Here is a 21,847-nt window from a genome sequence, read left to right on the forward strand (position 1 = left end):
ATAGTGGTCACTTGACATACACAGATCAGGAGGACGGGCCCAACGGGCACACTTGGAGAGTAAGAGTGGGGCTGGGGGAGGAGAGAATGGGGGGTGTGGGGACGGGCCCAACGGGCCCTCTTTTCTAGTATACTACTAAAACTCAGATCTTGTATGGTAATATATATGTATGTATATTTGATTTCGCTGATTTCTCCAAAACGGTAAACCGTAGCGCCAAGATTCTTGCGCAGCCTTAATCACCAAGGGGACATCTGCTGGAAAATAATGTTTTTATTTAATTCGGTCGTATATTTTTTAAGTTACAGAGGTTTTAAAGCGCTGCCCCCCCCCTTTTGAGGTTTCTATAGGTGGCGCTGCGGTGCGGCTGTGCTCAGTACGCATGCGCGGAATCTCCTCACTCTGTACTCAGCACGCATGCGCGGCATCTCCTCACTCGCACCAAAAAAATGGACGCCGTTAGCGGCGCAAGCCCGCGATCACCGGCTCCCCTCTCCTCTCTCCCCTTGCTTCTCTCCTCTCTCCCACACCCGGGAGAACATCTCCCCGCTATCCCACCCCCCCCCCCGGGCCTATGCGATCTCCCGCACCCCCCCCCCCCCCCCGGACCTTTCACTGATCAGATCCCCCGCACCCCCCCCCGGGACTTTAACTGATGCTGAGAGTGTGTCTGGGGGAGAGAAAATTGGGGGGGGGGGTCTGAGAATGGGGAATGGGACAACAGGGGTCGTGCGGAGGGGACTTGGTGGTGGGGGAAAGAGGGGTACTGGGAAAGAGGGGTACTGGGAAAAGGGGAGGTCCATATCCCTCCCCTCTCCCCCATCCCTCCCTCCCCCCCTCCCTCCCTCCACAAATACCACCCCATCTCTCATCCCCCTCCCTCCCCCCTCCATCCTCAACACATCCCTCCCTCCACCACTCCCTCGCTGGGGGGGAGAAAATGGGGGGTGTGGGGACGGGCCCAACGGGCCCGCTTTGAACGGGCACACTTGTTCTAGTCTATCTATCTATCTATATCTATATCTATCTATATAATACTAAAACTCTGCGTTCGTATGTAGGGATGTATGTGTGTATGTACGGAAGTTTAACTTACAAACCCTACTCCTCCAAGACGGTACACCAAAGCGCTACGATTTTTCCCCATTGGGCAACTATTGTAAGTACTTTCGTTCAAATTGAAGCTACCTTTTTAAAGCTAGAGAGATATTAAAGTTTAAATTTTCATTTCTAACCCTTTTCTTCAAGGGGCTACATTTGTTTCAAAAAGTTTACAGAAAATCATTTAGTTTTCAGCAAGGATTTAGTTTTCAGCTTGTGACGGCTACATTGTTTCGAAAAGCTTCCAAGAAGTCTTTTTTGTTATTGCAAGTCAAGTCAAGTCAAGTCAAGTCAATTTTATTTGTATAGCACATTTAAAAACAACCCACGTTGACCAAAGTACTGCACATCTGAAAACAAAAACATCTGATTAGGAAAAAAACAAAAACGGGCACACTTGGAGAGTAAGAGTGGGGCTGGGGAAGGAGAGAATGGGGGGTGTGGGGACGGGCCCAACGGGCCCTCCCCAACGGGCACACTTGGAGAGTAAGAGTGGGGCTGGGGGAGGAGAGAATGGGGGGTGTGGGGACGGGCCCAACGGGCCCTCTTTTCTAGTATAATACTAAAACTCTGCGTTCGTATGTATGTATGTATGTGTGTATGTACGGAAGTTAACTTACAAACCCTACTCCTCCAAGACGGTACACCAAAGCGCTACGATTTTTGCACCATTAACCTAGGCAACTATTGTAAGTACTTTCGTTCAAATTGAAGCTACCTTTTTAAAGCTAGAGAGATATTAAAGTTTAAATTTTCATTTCTAACCCTTTTCTTGAAGGGGCTACATTTGTTTCCAAAAGTTTCCAGAAAAGGATTTAGTTTTCAGCTTGTGACGGCTACATTGTTTCAAAAAGCTTCCAAGAAGTCTTTTTTGTTATTGCAAGTCAAGTCAAGTCAAGTCAAGTCAGTTTTATTTGTATAGTACATTTAAAAACAACCCACGTTGACCAAAGTGCTGCACATCTGATTAGGAAAAAAAAACCAAACATCTGATTAGGAAAAAAAAAAAAAAAAGAAGGCTATAGTGGTCACTTGACATACACAGATCAGGAGGACGGGCCCAACGGGCACACTTGGAGAGTAAGAGTGGGGCTGGGGGTGGAGAGAATGGGGGGTGTGGGGACGGGCCCAACGGGCCCTCTTTTCTAGTATATACTACTAAAACTCAGATCTTGTAGCGTTGTATATATATTCCACTGATGTCGGCTGAATACGGCAATTCCGGCAAAACGGTGAACCGTAGCGCCACGATTTTTGAACTGCCTTAATCAGCATGCGGTTCGCTGCTGGAAAATGGTATTTTTATTTATTTCGGACGCATATTTTTAAAGTTACAGAGGTCTAAAGGTGCTGCCCCCCCTCATTTATCGAAGTTTTGACAGAAGGGGGGCGCTGCGGTCCGGCAGTGCACAGTACGCATGCGCGGAATCTCCTCACTCTGTACTCAGCACGCATGCGCGACATCTCCTCACTCGCACCAAAACAATGGACGCCGTTAGCGGCGCCAGCCCGCGATCACCGGCTCACCTCTCCTCTCTCCCCTTGCTTCTCTCCTCTCTCCCACACACGGGAGAACATCTCCCAGCTATCCCCCCCCCCCCCGGGCCCCCTCCCCCCTCACTCTCTCCCCCCTCCACAAATACCGCCCCATCTCTCATCACCCTCCCCCCCCTCCATCCTCAACACCTCCCTCCCTCCACCACTCCCTGGGTGTGGGCACGGGCCCAACGGGCCTGCTTTGAACGGGCACACTTGTTCTAGTATACTACTAAAACTCAGATCTTGTATGGTAATATATATGTATGTATATTTTATTTCGCTGATTTCTCCAAAACGGTAAACCGTAGCGCCAAGATTTTTGCGCAGCCTTAATCACCAAGGGGACATCTGCTGGAAAATGATGTTTTTATTTAATTTGGTCGCATATCTTTTAAGTTAAAGAGGTTTTAAAGCGCTGCCCCCCCCCCCTTATTGGTTTCTATAGAGGGCGCTGCAGTGCAGCTGTTCTCAGTACGCATGCGCGGAATCTCCTCACTCTGTGCTCAGCACGCATGCGCGGCATCTCCTCACTCTCACAAAGAAAATGGACGCCGTTAGCGGCGCCAGCCCGCGATCACCGGCTCAACTCTCCTCTCTCAACTTGCTTCTCTCCTCTCTCCCACACCAGGGAGAACATCTCCCCGCTATCCCCCCCCCGGGCCTTTAACTGATGCTAAGAGTGTGTCTGGGGGAGAGAAAATTGGGGGGGGGGTCTGAGAATGGGGAATGGGACAACAGGGGTCGTGCGGAGGGGACTTGGTGGTGGGGGAAAGAGGGGTACTGGGAAAAGGGGAGGTCCATATCCCTCCCCTCTCCCCCATCCCTCCCTCCCCCCCTCTCTCCCCCCCCCCCCTCCCTCCACAAATACCGCCCCATCTCTCATCACCCTCCCTCCCCCCTCCATCCTCAACACATCCCTCCCTCCACCACTCCCTCGCTGGGGGAGGAGAAAATGGGGGGTGTGGGGACGGGCCCAACGGGCCCGCTTTGAACGGGCACACTTGTTCTAGTTTTCTTTAAAATTAAAATCTAAATATATACGACAGATAACATTTTGAAATAGAATATAAATCATGTAATTTAATTTACATACATTTCATAGAACCTATTCCAAAAGACAATTCCTATTATCGGCATTAAAGTAAAACTACCATTCAACAGTGCAATCACTGAATTAATCTATTTTCGTGCATTTCATTGGCGTTATTTTGTTCATCGTCATCAAAAGAGAATAGGAGAAATTTGAACAAGTTGAAAATGTGCAACTATTTAATTAGGGATTAAATTATGTCGAACAATCTAAAGACCAAATGTGTGTCTTTTCATGATCTTGAATACATTCTAGTTTAGGTTGAGTTTTATTTTAAGCCACATATGGCATTCTTAATGAACCCAACATTTGATTTTACAAATTCATAATTGCTTGGGTAACTCAGTGGGTCCTGATGCAAGATTCCAGCATCTGCAGTTCCTAGTGTCGACATATACTTTTCATTGCGTGCTAAGTACTTCCCGATTTATTCTGCTACAAACAACAAAGAACCTGTTCTTTGGTATAAGAAAATAACTGCAGATGCTGGTACAAATCGATTTATTCACAAAATGCTGGAGTAACTCAGCAGGTCAGGCAGCAAACGTCACCTGTTCTTTGGTCACCAACATGTCTTTTTTGACCATTGCATGCTTTCAAATTACATACATTCAATACCAATATACCCAGAGACCAAATGTTCAGATTTTGTAGTTTAGTCATAAAGATAACAAGTGCAGTATGCAGAAGAGTATTACAAAAGTCCAGCAACATTTGCAATTTAACACCACTCCTGAAGGACCTAATTTATTTTTACTGCAACCCCAGACTAATCTTTTTTTTAACTGTAAACCCTTTTCCTTCAGCAACTGTTCACCTCCCCAACTTGCTTATCATTTTCACCAAATAAGAGTAACAGCTAAAAGGTTAGAGCACAGATAAATTTGGGTAATATACTACTATGGATTGAGTATTGACTAAGAGATAGTAGGAGCAAAATGATCTCTCTCAGGTTGGCATGTTATAACTATGGCAGGGATCAGTAAACCAGTATATTGGGCAGTACAGTGGTAGAGACTGAGTTCGATCCCGACTACGGGTGTTGTCTGTACGGAGCTTGTAAGTTCTCAATGTGACCGGGTGGGTTTTCTCCGGGTGCTCCGGTTTCCTTCCACACCCCGAAGGCGTACAGGTTTGTAGGTTAATTGGCTTGGTAAAATTGCAAATTGTCTCTAGCGTGTGTAGAATAGTGTTAATGTGCGGGGATCACTGGTCGGTGCGGACTCAGTGGGCCAAAGGGCCCGTTTCCACGTTGTATCACTACACTAAAAAACAATCCATTCACAATATTCTAGGTTTCACCATTTTCCCTAGCAGAATATTCTAGACATCTACCACTTCCTGTGCAAAAAAAAAGTTCCCTCAAATGTTTTAACTTTCCCGCTCTCACCTTAAAGATATTCCCTCCAGTACCTGACATTTTCACTCTGGAAAAAAGACCGACCATCTGCCCCATCTATGCCTTTTATAATTTTATAGACAACTCGGTGCAGTGGCGCAGCGGTAGATTTGCTGCCTTGCAGCCCCAGAGACCCAGGTTCGATCCTTACCATGTAGATCCTGACCCCGGATGCTATCTGTACAGAGTTTGTATGTTCTCCCTGTGACCTGCGTGGGTTTTCCCTGGGTTAACCTACAAACCTGTATTCCTTGGAGTGTATTTCCTCCCACACTCCAAAGTCATACAGGTTTGTTGGTTAATTGGCTTCGTAAAATTGTAAATTGTCCTTGATGTAAGATAATGGGATCGCTGGTCGACCCGAACTCGGTGGGCCGATGGGATTGTTTCCACGCTGTATCTCTAAACTAAACTAAACTCAAAAAGCAAGGTAAAAATGAAATTCTTTAATCCAAAAAATTAAGCGCCATTTGTATATGGATTTGTGCAACACAAGTGCAGAGCTGTAACTGCCTGGCTATTATTTGTTATGAACTCAATCGGAAGTTAAGTTCTCAACTGGAATTGAGAACTCCTCCTAGTTATGCTGTACAAGCAGTAAAAGTTCAGTTATCCATCCCTCTAAGTCTTTTAAATAAATCTTTCAGCACGTCTATTTTAAAGGTTCAAAATCCATGGGGGGGGGTTAAAAAAAAGGCATGTTCACAGCCAACTTTCATACCTTACTGACAAGGAAGTCTGTAGCTTCAAAGTGCCGTCCGAACATTTTTGGAGATTCTCCAGGTATAGGTTCTATTTTAATACAGACCTCTTGGCCTTTCCGGGCAACATCAACTTGTTTATGATTCACTTCTATACTGGTAACAATACCAATATCGACAAACTGGAGAAAGTAGAAATCGTTATTAGTTTCCACAGCAGGCAATTTAACAGAAGTGATGTAAACAATTAACATGTAATTATACATGTTTCCATAATCACAAATTAAAAGCCACCTAAACTGGTTTATAAAATGTTAAGAATTTAAATTCATACTGGCAATGTTCTTTTGGTGTTGTACAAATGAATTAAGATGTAAAGCTACCTAAACAGGTTTATAAAATGTTATGAATTAAAATTCATACTGACAATGGTTTTTTTTGGTGTACAAATGAATGAAGATGAAACATATCTAAACTCACACTTTTTGAAGGAACACACATTGGGGTGCCTTGTTTCAGAATGCCAGCTTCTATTGTAACTCCCATTACAATTGGATCACGAGAATTAAAGATGAACTGAGGAATAATTCGCAGTTTTGAAGGAAAAACAGCTATATGCCTGATAAGGAAAGTGCAGATATTAACTATCATGAAAGAGCAAAGCAGATAAGGAACGCTTACAAACAGCTTTCTTAAATTAAAGTGTTCATATGCATATATTCAAGACAATTAGTACCCTGATAAAAGAATGTGGTTAAAGAATATGGATAAGATTTTGTAGTAAACAATTTCCCAGTCATGGCCCTTAAAAATCAACTTCATCGGCGGCAGTAATGCACGTATAATACCTTTCAGTATAATATTTATCAGTTCTGAACTTACTTGAATTCTTCTTGCTTCTGTTTTTTGTAATCATGTCTGTATTTTGTGAAAGCATCAAATAAATGGTAGATAATTTCTGCACTGAAGATCTTGACTCCAAGTGTATCAGCAAGCTCCTGGGAATCACGTTCAATCTTCACATCAAATGCAAGAATGACTGAATACCTACAAAAATATTAAAGTTAGACTTTGACAAGTACATTGTACAATATTGAACATCAGCAAATGACACAGAGTACTTTGTACTTGTGGCAGAAGGGAAATTTACATCGATGAACCTCGTTCACCATTCTGCTGGCACCAGCTGCTCTATTTCCTGCTCTGTACCTCTGTACACATGACGATAAAATAAACTAGCCTAATCCCCTGCCGTCCATCCATGATTCTACTTATTTGATAATTTGATAAATTAGGTCTTTCTCTTCATAACGAAGTATGGCTAGGGAAGACATTTGAAGCTATTGGGAAACAAAAGGGCCAATGGCTTACTTTGGCTACTGTTTCTTACATTCTGACCTGCGCAAACTACTGGTCAGGTCAGATATGCCTGGATTATAGATGTAAAATACCATTCACACTTACTGAGTATCGTGTTCAAGCATGGCTGATGATTTCACCACATCTCTTTTATGGACAGGTCCAATGTTAATCCCAGCATACTGAAAAGGGAATTGTTTTTTATTTGAAAAAGAAACACTGAAAAAATGATTATTACTGAAGTTAAATGAGAATCATTCGCTGTCAGGAATCATTGTTCTGGACACTAAAGTTTGAATTCTAGTATAGCAACTAGGCACTTTAAATTCAAGCAATTAAACAAATCTGTCCATTATTGGAAGGACATTGTCCTTATCTGGTTTGGTTTCTGTGTAAGCTCTGACTGAATGTCGCCTTGCCCCCAACAATATTACAGAAAGAATAAATTTTAAAGAGAGATTTAAATTTCTTGTACTCACTGGCACATTTGACTGTCGAAGGAATTCTAAGAGCGCTTCCAAAGAACCCAATGTAGAAGCTTGTACATAAACACCCTTATCCTCCAGTTTAATACAACTTAGCGTTTGTTTCAGTTCAAGTTCGAGCTCATCCTGTTAACAATGATGTGACAAGGCAATTACATGCCAGTCATGATTTTACATCAAATGTATAAAGATAAAGGATACAAAAATCATTTAAAGTTTTTTCTAGAAGATATTGACCTCTAATTACTCAGATTTTTTTAATCTTAATGGTTCTGCAAGTTTATTTCTAATTATATCGCAATTTCCATACAATCAAAGTGCCTTCAATATAAAAAGGATCATTTTACAACATAAAATCTTGCTATGGAGGGCGTGCAGCGTAGGTTCACTAGATTAATTCCCGGAATGGCGGGACTGTCGTATGTTGAAAGGCTGGAGCGATTGGGCTTGTATACACTGGAATTTAGAAGGATGAGGGGGATCTTATTGAAACATATAAGATAATTAGGGGATTGGACACATTAGAGGCAGGAAACATGTTCCCAATGTTGGGGGAGTCCAGAACAAGGGGCCACAGTTTAAGAATAAGGGGTAGGCCATTTAGAACGGAGATGAGGAAGAACATTTTCAGTCAGAGAGTGGTGAAGGTGTGGAATTCTCTGCCTCAGAAGGCAGTGGAGGCCAGTTCGTTGGATGCTTTCAAGAGAGAGCTGGATAGAGCTCTTAAGGATAGCGGAGTGAGGGGGTATGGGAAGAAGGCAGGAACGGGGTACTGATTGAGAGTGATCAGCCATGATCGCATTGAATGGCGGTGCTGGCTCGAAGGACTGAATGGCCTACTCCTGCACCTATTGTCTATTGTCTATTGTCTATAATCTAAATTTATAGTCCTAAAGAAAAAAAAGCTGAACAGTACTGGTAAATTTACTGATTACTTTCAGAACAGAGATGTGAACTTAAACACACTGGACATTGTGAACTGGGATCTTGATAAAGAGCCAATTGGTGCTCCACTTTGCCAGTTTCAACTCAACGTGCTAGATTTCAACTCAATGTGCAATGAAACATGGATTCATTTGAGATAAGCATGATATCAGATACCAGTGCATTTGGTCTGTTTGCACTGTGGCTGGATTCTCTATGGACGTAGTGGCAGAACACTGGGGAGAGGTGCCGAATGCATTCAGCCTCACAGCTCTACACTAACTACAAAAATAAGCATGAATTAAGAAAGTGCAGGACCTTTTCCCTAGAACTTCATATCTTAATGCTTTTAACTTATCAGGACTCCAACATGTCCTTAGTTGTTCTTTTTAAATGAATATGAGATTTTAAAAAATATTTTAGTCTACATTAAGTTTTTTAATATGGTTGACAATCAGACTGCAGAATGACTCTCAGGCAAGGGGGGGTCAGCTCCTGCCTCGTGAGTATGTTAGTGTAGGTAGACGGGGACAGTGCCGAACATTTAAAAAATCTAAACTGCTTAGTGCAATTAAACATCGGCCACGAGTTACTAAAAACAGGTGAATAATCCATAAAAACAAAGGCGATCAAATTAAGCATTTTTTATTTAATATAGGGAAGCAGCCAATTTCCTAGGCAATAATTATGAAAATCAAAAATAGACAATTTCTTAAGAAAAATAGCCAAACTATGCATACAAAATGTACAAGGATATGTCAGGCATTTCAAACACAAAAGAACACTGTGGATACACCTATCAGTTTTTTTTAATAGCTTCATCTTTCTTGTTACAATTTTTTTAATATAATGTGGAGTTTTCTAGCACTGGTGAGTAATAAACATACATTATTGTGCAAGATTCATGAGATTTCAATAAATTCTTAAACTTAAGCAGGCTTACTTTTAAAATATCTACAAGGACAGAAAATGCTGCAAATATTCAATGTCAGGTAGGATTTGTAAACAGAAAAACAAGCAACATATCAGTTCAATAATTTTTTTTAAAAGAAAAAAAAACTGTTTCAAACTAGAACTTTGACATTCAAAGCAGTGTAACCCAGGAACAGTTTTTTCCCCAACAACCATCAGGCTATTGAACACTACGGACTCCAACTAAACTTCTAACTACAAAGTATCATGGGTGCATTAGGGACTTTGGGGTTGTTTTGTTTTGCACTATTTTAAAAAATTTATTTAACTTTTTGTTTATTATGTTATCTCATGAGTACTCTTTGCTGCAGCAAGAAAGAATTTAATTGTTCCATCTCGGTACATATGACAATTAAAGTCATCAAGTTGGTACCGTATAATGTTATGTTCCAACGCAATGAATCCAATAATTAGAGATAACCAGCCCCTTCAGATTAGCAGAAATGGCCCATTCTGATCAAGGGTCAACAACCTGTGACAAGGATTTTCACTCCACAGATGTTGCCTGACCTGTTGGGATATTTCTAGTATTTTCTTTTGGATTTCCTGCAACTGCAATGTTTTCGACCTTGGTTCTGGCATGTTTTCTTGTCATCCCCCTGCCCCCTTCTCCATTTATCTCCCCCATATTTTTACCTGCTGCAGCTTAGTTGTGATCATCATCATGCACCCTCTCTTGACAGCAATACTATCACTTGCATGAAATCCCTGAGACATTCCATTTGTTGTTTTAATCCACCCACCCCCATCTCCCTTCCAGTCTGCAACAAATCACATTTGAATCGCTGGTTGGTGTGAACTCGGTGGGCCAAAGGGACAAACTAATTGTAACTTTTCCTGGTTTCATTGAAAAGTACTGAAATATCAACGGTTTCCCTCTCTAATGTTAGCTACCCTGCTGACCATTTACAACACTTCTGGATATTTTGTATTTCGTTTAGTTTAGGGATACAGCATGGAAACAAGCTTTTCAGCTCACTGGGACCAGGCCAACTATCAATCACCTGTCGACACTAGTTCTATGTTATTCGCTCTTATGGAATTTACATGAGGAAACAAAAATAAACAAACAAAAATTATACACACAGTATCCAGGACATTGACTGCAGGCTACCAGTTTACAACAGGAGGCTGCTTTAAGAGATTTGCTGCAGAAATTGACATGGTGATCTCTTAAAATTATACTTTATAAACAATGTGACATCCATTTCTATTTAATTGACAGAGCCCTTTCTTTCTGTCTAAAACACAATCAGAATTCACATGTGTATACCCGTGTACATAGAGAGGCATTACTATTGAGAATTTTTTTCCATGGGAACACGGGAATCAATGGGGAAAAAAGGGTTTGTATTTTAGAAAATAGCGATATGGCAATTTTTTAGGAACATGTCCCATTTGTGACACTATTTTCTTTTCAAAATGACCGGATTGTCAAGTAACCAAAATCCAAACCTTTAGAACGGCAATTTCATCATCCTTGTGGGCTATTAGTAGTGGTAAGCCTGCAAGAGATTTCTCCAGATCTTTCGCGAGTACCTTCACACCTTGTGCAGCCCAGACCTCCTTTTGTTTCTCATATTGATTCTGAGGAAGAAAGAAAATCTCAAAATTAATGAAAACACAATTGTATTTAATAATAACATGTTTCTTTCTGGTAGGTTTGGGTGTATATCAGGCTACAGATAACAACAATGAAAGCAGCTAATATTAAAGATATGTTTTCTTCAGCCTACTTCAAAATTGTTGACTTACTCTGAAAGATGAGAAACAGATTCATAAAAATGTCATGTATTCAATTGCGGAATGGATCCTAGAACAGCTGTACTCAGAAACAGTAATGCAATCTGATTTATATTCTCCTAATGGGCTCTATCTCATATTATCCAGATTGAAGTCACTGCATCCATTAAAGCTTAGTTTCTACCGTTTAATCAAATATTGAAGAAATGTTTGTATTTGATTTTGCTAAATTTGCAAGTTATAACTGTACACTACAAGTGTTTAGATTTAAAAACAAACCTAATGCAAATCAGCATATAGACACTTTAATATTTAACTGTAATGGTGAATCAATTTAATATTAAACAATAATGATAAACGTTATAGATTTTGGCCAGTGGCTTTATTGTATTCACCATCCAACTCAAAAATGTACTGAATGAATTTCTTTAGAATTTGTTCCTTTTCTAGTCTTGAGGAACACAGCAATGAATGGAAATTATTTCAAATAATGTTACAATTATATATGGGAATTATTTCAAATAATGCTACAGTTGTATCTTTTAACATATTAAACTGTAATATTCCTAGCTGGATATACATTGCTATAGACACAAAATGCTGGTGTAACTCAGCGGGACAGGCAGCATCTCTGGAGAGAAGGAATGGGTGATGTTTCGGGTCGAGACCCTTCTTCTGACTCATCTTCAGAAGTGTCTCGACCTGGGGTGAGAATAAATTCAATTCAAGGAAATTGAATTGAGGAAATTGAATTGAATTGAATAAATTTGAATTGCATTGAATTGAATACATTTTATTAGCCAAGTATGTATACATACAAGGAATTTACCTTGGTGCTTTGCACGCAAGTAACAACATGATATACAATAAACAATTGAGTATAAAACATTATAATTTAAACATGTGAAGAATGCAATAAAATACCCGAACAAAAGGAGGCTACAGACTTTTGGTTATTGAGTAGAGCTACTGCTCGTGGAAAAAAGCTGTTTTTATGTCTGGCTGTGGCGACTTTGACAGTCCGGAGACTCCTTCCAGAGGGAAGTGCTTCAAAGAGTTTGTGGCCAGGGTGAGAGGGGTCAGAGATGATCTTGCCCGCTCGCTTCCTGGCCCTTGCAGTGTACAGTTCGTAGGGGGGAAGGTTGCAGCCAACAACCTTCTCGGGAAGAATTGCAGATGCTGGTTTAATGTGAAGGTAGACACAAAATGCTGGAGTAACTCAGTGGTACATGCAGCATCTCTGGAGAGAAGGAATGGGTGACGTTTCAGGTCGAGACACTTCTGAAGATTAGTCAGAAGAAGGGTCTCGACCCAAAACGTCACCCATTCCTTCTCTCCAGAGATGCTGCCTGTCCCGCTGAGTTACACCAGCATTTTGTGTCTATAGCAATGTATATCCAGCTAGGAATATTAGTTTAATATGTTAAAAGATACAACTGTAGCATTATTTGAAATAATTCCCATATATAATTGTAGCATTATTTGAAATAATTTCCATTCATAAAGTGAAGTGTGCAATAGCAAAGGTACACTAAATCTTGTGTTAAAATGAGCCTGGAACTACATTTTGAATATCATATCTTTCTACTTTCTTAGCTGGTAGCTTATTCATCCGTCAAAATACATTTTCTTCTAATAAATTAATATTTAAAACATACTTTCTGATGTCAATGAAAAGCCTATTTCATTTAATATTTTATAACCCAAGGACAAGATAGACGAAGATAGACACAAAATGCTGGAGTAACTCGGCAGGATAGGCAGCATCTCTGGAAAGAAGGAATGGGTGATGTTTAAGGTCGAGACTCTTCTTCAGACAGTCAAGAGAGGGAGAGATACAGAGATAAGGAAGTGTAAGGTATGAGAATGAGACATCAAAGGGGGTGAAGTTCAAGGAACTGTAGTAAAGGTCATTGTCAGCTAGGAGAAGGTAACAACAAAACAAACAGAGATAAATGTAAACAGGTAGTCAGACTGGTTGGTGAACTGGGAAGGGGGATGGATGGATAGAGAAGGAAAGCAAGGGTTACTTGAAGTTAGAGAAGTCAATGTTCATACTCCTGGGGTATAAGCTGCCCAAACAAAATATGATGTGCTGTTCCTCCAATTTGTGCTGGGCCTCACTCTGACAATGGAGAGGCCCAGGACAGAAAGGTCAGTGTGGGAATGGGAGGGGGAGTTAAAGTGTTTAGCAACCGGGAGATCAGATAGGTTTAGGCGGACTGAGAGAAACGATTGCCGAGCCTGCGCTTGGTCTCATTGATATATAGGAGTCTACACCTGGAACAGCGGTTACAGTAGATGAGGTTGGAGGGGATGCAAGTGAACCTCTGCCTCATCTGCCCTTGGACGGAGTCAAGGGAGGATGTATAGCGACAGGGTTTTAAATCTCCTGCGGTTGCAGGGGAAAGTACCTGGGGAGGGGGTGGTTTGGGTGGGAAGGGACGAGTTAACCAGGGAGTTGCGGAGGGAACGCTCTGCGGAAAGCGGAAAGGGGCAAAGATGGGAAGATGTGGCTAGTGGTGAGATCCCATTGGAGGTGGCGAAAATGTTGGAGTATAACGTGCTATATGCAACAGCTAATGGGGTGAAAGGTGAGGACCAGGGTGACTCTGTCCCTGTTGCGACTAGGGTGAGGGGGAGCAAGAGTGGATTTGCGGGTTATCGAGGAGACCCTAGTGAGGGCCTCATCTATGATGGAGAGAGGAATCCCCGTTCCCTAAAGAATGAGGATATCTCAGATGTCCTAGTATGGAACACCTCATCTTGGGCGCAGATGCGGTGTAGACGTAGGAATTTGGAGTACGGGATAGAGTCTTTGCGGGAGGCAGGGTGGGAAGAAGTGCAGTCTAGATAGCTTTTGGAGTCAGTAGGTTTATATTAGATGTCAGTCGATCGTCTATCTCCTGTGATGGAGACGGTGAAATCAAGAAACGGTAAGGAAATATCTGAGAGAGTCCAAGTGATTTTGAATGCAGCATGGAAATTAGTAGTAAAGTTGAAGAAGTCCATGTGTTCTGCACGAGTGCAGGACGTTGCCCCGATGCAGTCGTCAATATAGCAGAGATAGAGTTCAGGGATAGGGCCAGTGTATGCCTTGAACAGTGATTGCTCGACGTATCCTACAAAGGGGCAGGCTTAGCCCGGGGCCCATACAAGTGCCCATAGCTACACCTTGGATTTGGAGAAAGTGGGAGGAGTCGAAGGAGAAGTTGTTATGAGTATGGACTAGCTCTGCTAGGAGGAGTGTTGATAGACTGAAATTTGCTGGTTCCGCGGTCGAGGAAGAAACGGTGTGCTGTAAGACCTTCCTGGAGGGGGATGGAGGTGTAGAGTGACTGGACATCCATAGTAAAAATGAAGGAGTGGGGTTGAGTTACTCCAGCATTTTGTGTCTATCTTTGGTTTAAACCAGCATCTGTAGTTCCTTCTTACACACTTTAGGTTTTTGGGACAGCTACCAAAATTACATGCAATAAATATTTCTGTTCATTGTGCTAATTACATATTTTAAAAATATATGAATTACCCTTAACTTTATAAATTATACACCTAGCAAAAGAGACTTTATTATTTAAATTAAAATTCATATATAAAGTTAAAAGCATTAAGCACAGTTATGGATACTGTCTCCAGATCAACTGATCAATGGACAAAGACTGTTGAATATTATTTCAATGGATTTTAATAATGAGAGGTGAAAATAGCTGTTTTGTTGGAATGGTGCTTCAGAGACCTTTTGCCATCATTTTGTATGGAATAATACTATCATAAAGCCATTGAACTGTTACAATACTTCTGCTGACAAATATAGCAAGTCAAACACCAGCATTAGTATTCAATTTTTTTGTTGTATTCCATACCTTCACTCTCAATTCTTTGAGAGGTGGTGGTAACAGAAGGCCTCTGATCTGTGTAACGATAGGACCTTCAACTCCAGGAACAATCATTGTATCTCCTTCCTTCATAACACCATTAATTAGGATCACATCAATTGTCGTCCCCATTCCGGGAAGAGCTTTTACCTAACGGGAAGGAACATCCAGAAAAATACACTAAAATTACAGTTATAAATAGAGTTTTGCCATTCTGTTAGTTCTGGCTTAGACCAATGTCCAAGATCCTATGCCAGTATTTTGAATAAGAACGGATAATTACTCACAGAATCCTGGCCAATATTTATCCATCAACCAACATTATATGTTGACAGATCATTTGATATTATCACAATACTGTTTGTGATAGCTTAATGTGCATAACTTTTATTTTATTCACCATTCTTAGTTGTAAACCCGAAGAATTCAAATTGGGACAAACGGAAAACCATTTCTTTTATTGAGATACAGTAAGTTAACGAGAAGAAAATTTCATATCAAGTAATCAATGCAATGACTCGAGTACTACATGCACTATGAAACTATCCAGATTGAATTAAAACCAGAATGAATAGATTCAATCCCTGGTCTTTGTGATTTAGCCACAGCAAGATACATTGCAACCCCTCAATATCTTCATGTACAAAATAAAGTCCTTACCCCAGACTGTAACTCAGTATCCCTAACTGAAAAATGCACCTATGGTACCAAAAGCATCCTTAGTTGCAAATCCAGGCATCCTATTTAAAAAAAGGGCTTACTTAAATTTATCAAAGATCATAAATCTCAAATATTTACCTCCATAACTTGAGCTCTTAACTCCAGTGAATATGCTAGTCTCTTTGCAAGCATAGTCTGAGTTAGGTCCACCAACAGTGCAATAAGATTTCCCATACCATCTCCAGTGTGAGCAGACGTTGGTACCAATGAGAGAAACGTACGTGGATCCTTGTTCTCAAAGAATAACGCAGCATTAAGACCCTATAAGACAAGTATTTACATATAGTTTAGATATGAGGATTGAATCGTTTTACTGCAATTAAAATGGTAAGTTAAACATTCCCTATGCTCTGTGTTCAAAAACCATGAAAATTGCTTTATTTTTCCCTGTCCTTAATTGCTCAGAAGTGGCATCTACATTCTAAGCACCAAAAAGGCTACAGGTAGAGAATTTCAGGATTTGAATTAGTGATGAAGGAACTGCAATATAAATTCATGCTGGGTTAATGTGTGTTTGAGGGGAACTCAGTCATATGTCTTTTGATAATATTGCAGATGTTGTACTTATTACTGAATTTCATGAGATTGGGAAGAACTTTAAGCAGGTTTACTCAGTTGCTGCATTGAACAAAATTTGGCCAGCATGGATGGGTTGGGCCAAAAGGCCTGTTTCTATGCTGTACAGCTATATAACTAATATCTTGGAGGCAGACACAGTTAAAATCACGAAGGGCATAGATAAGGACAATAGGCACAGTCTTTTCCCCAGAGTAGGAAAGTCTAAAGTTAGAAGGCATAGATTAAGATGAGAGGGGAAAGATTTAAAATGGGACCAGAGGGGAAACTTTTTTTCCCACACAGAGGGTGGTGCACATATGGAACAAGCTGCCAGAGGAAGTGGTAGAGGTGGGTACATTTATAACCTTTAAAAACACCAGGACAGGTACATAGATAAGAAAGATTTGGAGGAAATATATAAATAAAAGCCATTACGCTCAGACAAACAATATTTCTGAAAACAAATTCAAAAATAAAACACCAAACAAAAATGCTTCCCGTACCCCCACTCCCACACACCGCTGCATAAAGATATATAATGAAAACTCACAAACCTGTTGTGCAAATTCAACAATAGTAGATTTGGCTCTCTCATCAAATTCATCTTTTGTATTCTTTTTCTGCTTCTTCAGTGTGGTAACGATATCTGTTTCTGAACTCTTCTTCCAATCATACAATCTGTCAATCTGAATTTTTTTGAACATAACACTTTCAGAAGCAAAGTACTTCTTCAAATGCAATTGTCCCATGTACCCGCATTTAGTATTATTTGGAAAAAAAACTTGCTAACCATGAAGGTTGAAGGTTTGAACAATGAACATGAAGGAGTTTGAAAACATATATTAAAAATAATAAGGTAAAAAAAAATAATGCCTTCTTCATCTTTCCATCTATTGAATGAGGGGAACTGGACAAAAAGACAGAATAAGCAACATCTAAATTACAAAAGCTTAATCTTACTATTCATGAAAGTTGTAACCTAACATTAGTTTTTTCATTTATTAAAATAACCACTTACCTTATTAAGTGCAACAATAAAAGGGCATTTTTTCTCTTTTAGCAGGTTAATAGATTCTATGGTCTGGGGCTCCAAACCATGCATGATATCAACCACGAGGATAGCAATATCACAGAGAGAACTTCCTCTGTTTCTTAAGTTACTAAAAGTGAAAAAAAAACAATGACTTCAACATAGAGAATCGCTGATTTAAGAGTTTAAAGTTCATGACCTTCTGGGAAAGCTCAATGGTGCAACTAATAGAGCTGGTTGCCTCACAGCTTTAGCAAGCATGGTCTCTGCTGCTGTCTGTGTGGAGTTTGCACATGCTTCCTACAACCACATGGTTTCCTCTGGATGCTCCAATATCCTTCTACATCCTAAAGACGTTTGGGAAGGTAGATTAATTACACACATTAAATTAGTGTGGATGGGTGGTGGAATCTGGGAAGAGGTTTATGGGAAAATGGAGAGAGCAAATAGGTTACAGGGATGATTATTGGGGAATGAGATTGTCTGAGCTGTATCAATTTAATGAACCAAATCCCATCTTTGTATGTCAAAATGAAATATGAGAAAAATATCAAATACAGTTGGATACTTGAAATACGAAAATATGCTGGGACAAAATTACACAATATTGTATTAAATGAATCATTGCTATAATGAAAAATGTAACATTATCACAGGCTGAAGATGTTAATAAATATTGGCAGTGAAATTAGGAAAGAACGATTAAACTAGATGTCCGAGGCAAAGAAACAAAAAGCTTAATGTTCCAACGCATTAACAAATACATTTCAGTAATAGGAATCTTCCACAAGTATTGAACTGAATTATAACTTATTTTCAATCATGAAAGACTTATGGCACAAAGCAGGTGAATATTCAGAAAGAACAGCACAGGTTGGCTGTGGTATGCAAATTAGTTCCGTTAAAAATGGAAAGATGGTTTTACAGGATACAACTGAAGGTTTGAAATTTACTGATCTGTGAATGTGTTATAATATGGATCACATTTCTATCAATAATGGAGTGCAATTTTGATTTCAATTGATCTTGACTTAGTGACTCTATGCATTTATTATTAGATAGAACAATAATAAGGCCTGCCCTAAAACATTTGACTGCATCTTTCTGTTTCAATTTCTTTAAATGGACTAACTAATCAGATTTATTTCCATTAATTTATGCAGATTTAACATAATTAACATTTGTACACATTGTGTACCTTAAAAAATGTTAACAGCCAACACTGTCACAATATTATGGGCAATTTAATTTCATTGCTTAATACAGAATCCAAGGTTGTTTTCAACATTGTTCCTGTGCTAATCCGAAGCACCAATGCTATACTTTTACAATAAATGCTTCCTTGCTCATAATGAGCTAATTTTTGTGTTACTTAGATGGGTTTTTTTAGAACCACAAAAGAAAAATATATTCCTCAAAATTCCACAGTTTTCAAGAGAAAATATTTACCTGAAGGACTCATGGCCTGGGGTATCAATGATCAGCATTCCTGGTATTTTAATGTTATCCCTGTCAAACTGAAAGAGTTACCAAAGAGTGATTATTTCTTTAAATATTTATGAATTCCAGTTACAGATAAATTTAAACTCGTATTTCTACTCTTCCGAAGAACTGTTGAGGAAATCTGTTCAAATGCTCATTTTTCACATACTTACATTTTTCACCATCTTAGTTTGATCACTGATCGCATCAAGAGGAACATTGGTTGCACCAATTTGCTGGGTTATACCACCTGCTTCACTATCCTGGACATGGGTATGACGAAGCTAGGGGCAGCAGAAAGGACATAATGTGTGTAAAAAGACTATACATCCATGTCTCATTAAAAGCCTTCATACTTCTATACCATCCTTGCTTTCTATGCTAATATTTTTCATGGAGATATTCGAGTGAATAATGACAATGTACAATGATGAAACAATTGAGAGACTGAAAATATCTTTTGAAAAATTTATTCAGCATTTCTACTCCTAGTAGGGAAGTTTCACACGCCCAAAACAAGGATATTACCAAAATAATTGAGAAAATTCCAGGTTTATTTCTTTCATAATTATAATAAAATTTACTGAATTTTCCGTGCAACTTTCCACAACTTAATTATATGTTTTTTAATCTGAAAGCCCAAATTTCTCAGGTTGCTGCATTAACACTTACCTTGCTGAATAATATTGACAAGGAACAAAGCACACAAATAAAATCTTCTGAATAGTTTTAGAAAAGCCAATTGTCCCTCATTAGTTCGAGCTTTTGACTTGTGTTAATAAAATGCTTTCTTTCTCCCCACATTAACAGCTGGAGGTTTCACAAACCCTAATTTCCTTTCTTAGAAATTCGTTGCATTGTATTCTTCTCTACTCTCATTATAGTACAAACTTAAATTTATCATAAATTTAATTTTCGTGTTTAATTCTAATGTCTTTAATCACCCAGGGAGTATTAGCTTTGAATATTCTTTTTTCCTCCAGGAGTCCATTTAGTTTGTCCCTGAACCACTATCCCTTGAAAGCCTAACATTGTTTATTTCTGTAGAAACAAGGAACTGCAGATGCTGGTTTACAGAAAAGGACACAAAGGGGTGATGTAACTCAGCAGGTCAAGTAGCATCTCTGGAGAACAGATAGATGACGTTTCAAGTCGGGACCTTTCGTCAAACTGCCTTTCTGGCCTTATTTTCCATGTTTTACCTATCATTAATTTAGTTTCATTCCTTTCAAAATCCAAATTAATACTTTCAGTGTTAATTGTCTCCCATCCTTCTCCATAACTTCTAAACCAAATTATATAGCGAGCACCATATCGCACCAAAGTAATGAAACATTCACTTGTGCATGCCAGACAACAGGAAGAGTAAGTATTATGTGCAGCAATCAATTCTACACCCCAGGCAAAATTTCATGAAGGCAGCACACTCAGATTTTGCCGAGATATTGTCTGCTAGGAAAATAAGTCCCATTAAAAATCTCAAAAGACCACTTAACATTTATGTCAAGGTTTAGACTTGGCTCCATGGAGATAGGTAACTCACACGGAGTTGTATTTCACTAATTTGCTTGTTGCAACTCTGGAAATGCAGGATCTATTTTACATACCTTATCCAAAATTTTGGTTTTCCCAGTGTCAACATGTCCAAGAACACAAATAACTGGTGCTCGTAGCTTTTCAGTATTTATATTAATGGCATTTTCTGCTCGGCGTTTCTGAGAAAGCAAGGAAAGAATTTTCAAAACTGGTTTGGATTGTTCTGGAGAAGCTGTCTTGATATTGTTTTTACAGAGTGGTAGGGCTCTATAGATCGCCGTAGAGAAGAGGGATCTAGGAGTGATCTGGACATTGTTCCTTAAAGGTGGCGTCACAGGTAGAAAGAATGGTCAAAAAGGCTAATGGCACATTGGCCATCAGTCAGAGTATTGACAAGAGAAGTTGGGAGGTCATGTTGCAGTTATACAAGATGTTGGTGAGGCCGCACTTTAGAGTATTGCATCTGGGCATCATGTTATAGGTAAGATGTTATCAAGTTGGAAAGGATACAGAGAAGAATTACGAGGATGTTCCTGGGACTTGAGGGTCTGAGTAATAGGGAGAGGTTGAGCAGGCTGGGATTCTATTCCTTGCAGCGCAGGAGGACAAAGGGCGACCTTACAGAGGTGTATAAAATCATATACAGAATCTTATACAGATACGAGAACCAGAGGGCATAGGTTTAAGCTGAAAGGGGAAAGATTTAATTGGAATCTGAGGGGTAACTTTTTCATACAAAGGGTGGTGGGTGTATGGAACGAGCTGCCAGAGGAGATGGTTGAGGCAGGGACTATTGCAAAGTTCAAGAAACAATTATTCAGGTACATGGATAGGACAGGTTTAGAGGGATAGGTGCCAAACGCAGGCCTGTGGGGCTAATGTACATGGGACATTTTGGCTGGTATGGGCAAGTTGAGCCGATGGGCCTGTTTCCACGATGATGGTAGGTATTGCATTTTGATGTACACCCAAATGCTGAGGCTACAATGTTTAAGGTGGTAGCTCACGTACAAATCAAGTAACTGCTTTGTTCTGAAAGCTGTTGACCTGTAATATTCTATCACATTCCTAAAACATTTCATGGCTGGGTAAATCATCAGAAGTGTGACACACTGCAGATGACCAAAATTCCAATATCCTCATGTAGTCAGAAACTTTATGCAGTTGGATCAATAGGTTTTAGTCAATGCTATCTCCATGACATTAAGACTGGAATTTGGAAACGGTAAAACTGGTGGTCATTGTATGTTCTATAAAACATGGTGGTCATTGTATGTTTGCTTTGACACAAAATTTTGAATGATTGCCTTCCCACCTTAACCATTTTTGATGG

At 39.8% G+C, this 21,847-nt stretch overlaps 1 protein-coding gene across 1 annotated transcript in view; it reads right to left on the minus strand.

Annotated features, from left to right (window-relative positions):
- eif5b (eukaryotic translation initiation factor 5B) overlaps positions 1 to 21,847 on the minus strand; it is a 65,717-nt gene that overhangs the window by 18,594 nt on the left and 25,276 nt on the right. The window contains exons 11-23 of the mRNA XM_078402610.1: positions 20,586 to 20,693; positions 19,152 to 19,262; positions 18,946 to 19,013; positions 17,485 to 17,626; positions 17,021 to 17,152; positions 15,987 to 16,169; positions 15,177 to 15,338; positions 11,026 to 11,157; positions 7,669 to 7,800; positions 7,295 to 7,371; positions 6,713 to 6,877; positions 6,311 to 6,449; positions 5,851 to 6,012 (exon numbers count right to left, since the gene is read on the minus strand). Of these exons, the coding sequence (XP_078258736.1) occupies positions 5,851 to 6,012; positions 6,311 to 6,449; positions 6,713 to 6,877; positions 7,295 to 7,371; positions 7,669 to 7,800; positions 11,026 to 11,157; positions 15,177 to 15,338; positions 15,987 to 16,169; positions 17,021 to 17,152; positions 17,485 to 17,626; positions 18,946 to 19,013; positions 19,152 to 19,262; positions 20,586 to 20,693 (1,713 nt within the window). The remainder of the gene's footprint in view (positions 1 to 5,850; positions 6,013 to 6,310; positions 6,450 to 6,712; positions 6,878 to 7,294; positions 7,372 to 7,668; positions 7,801 to 11,025; positions 11,158 to 15,176; positions 15,339 to 15,986; positions 16,170 to 17,020; positions 17,153 to 17,484; positions 17,627 to 18,945; positions 19,014 to 19,151; positions 19,263 to 20,585; positions 20,694 to 21,847) is intronic.

Source organism: Rhinoraja longicauda, chromosome 7 (genome assembly GCF_053455715.1).
Source record: "Rhinoraja longicauda isolate Sanriku21f chromosome 7, sRhiLon1.1, whole genome shotgun sequence".
NCBI lineage: Eukaryota > Metazoa > Chordata > Chondrichthyes > Rajiformes > Arhynchobatidae > Rhinoraja > Rhinoraja longicauda.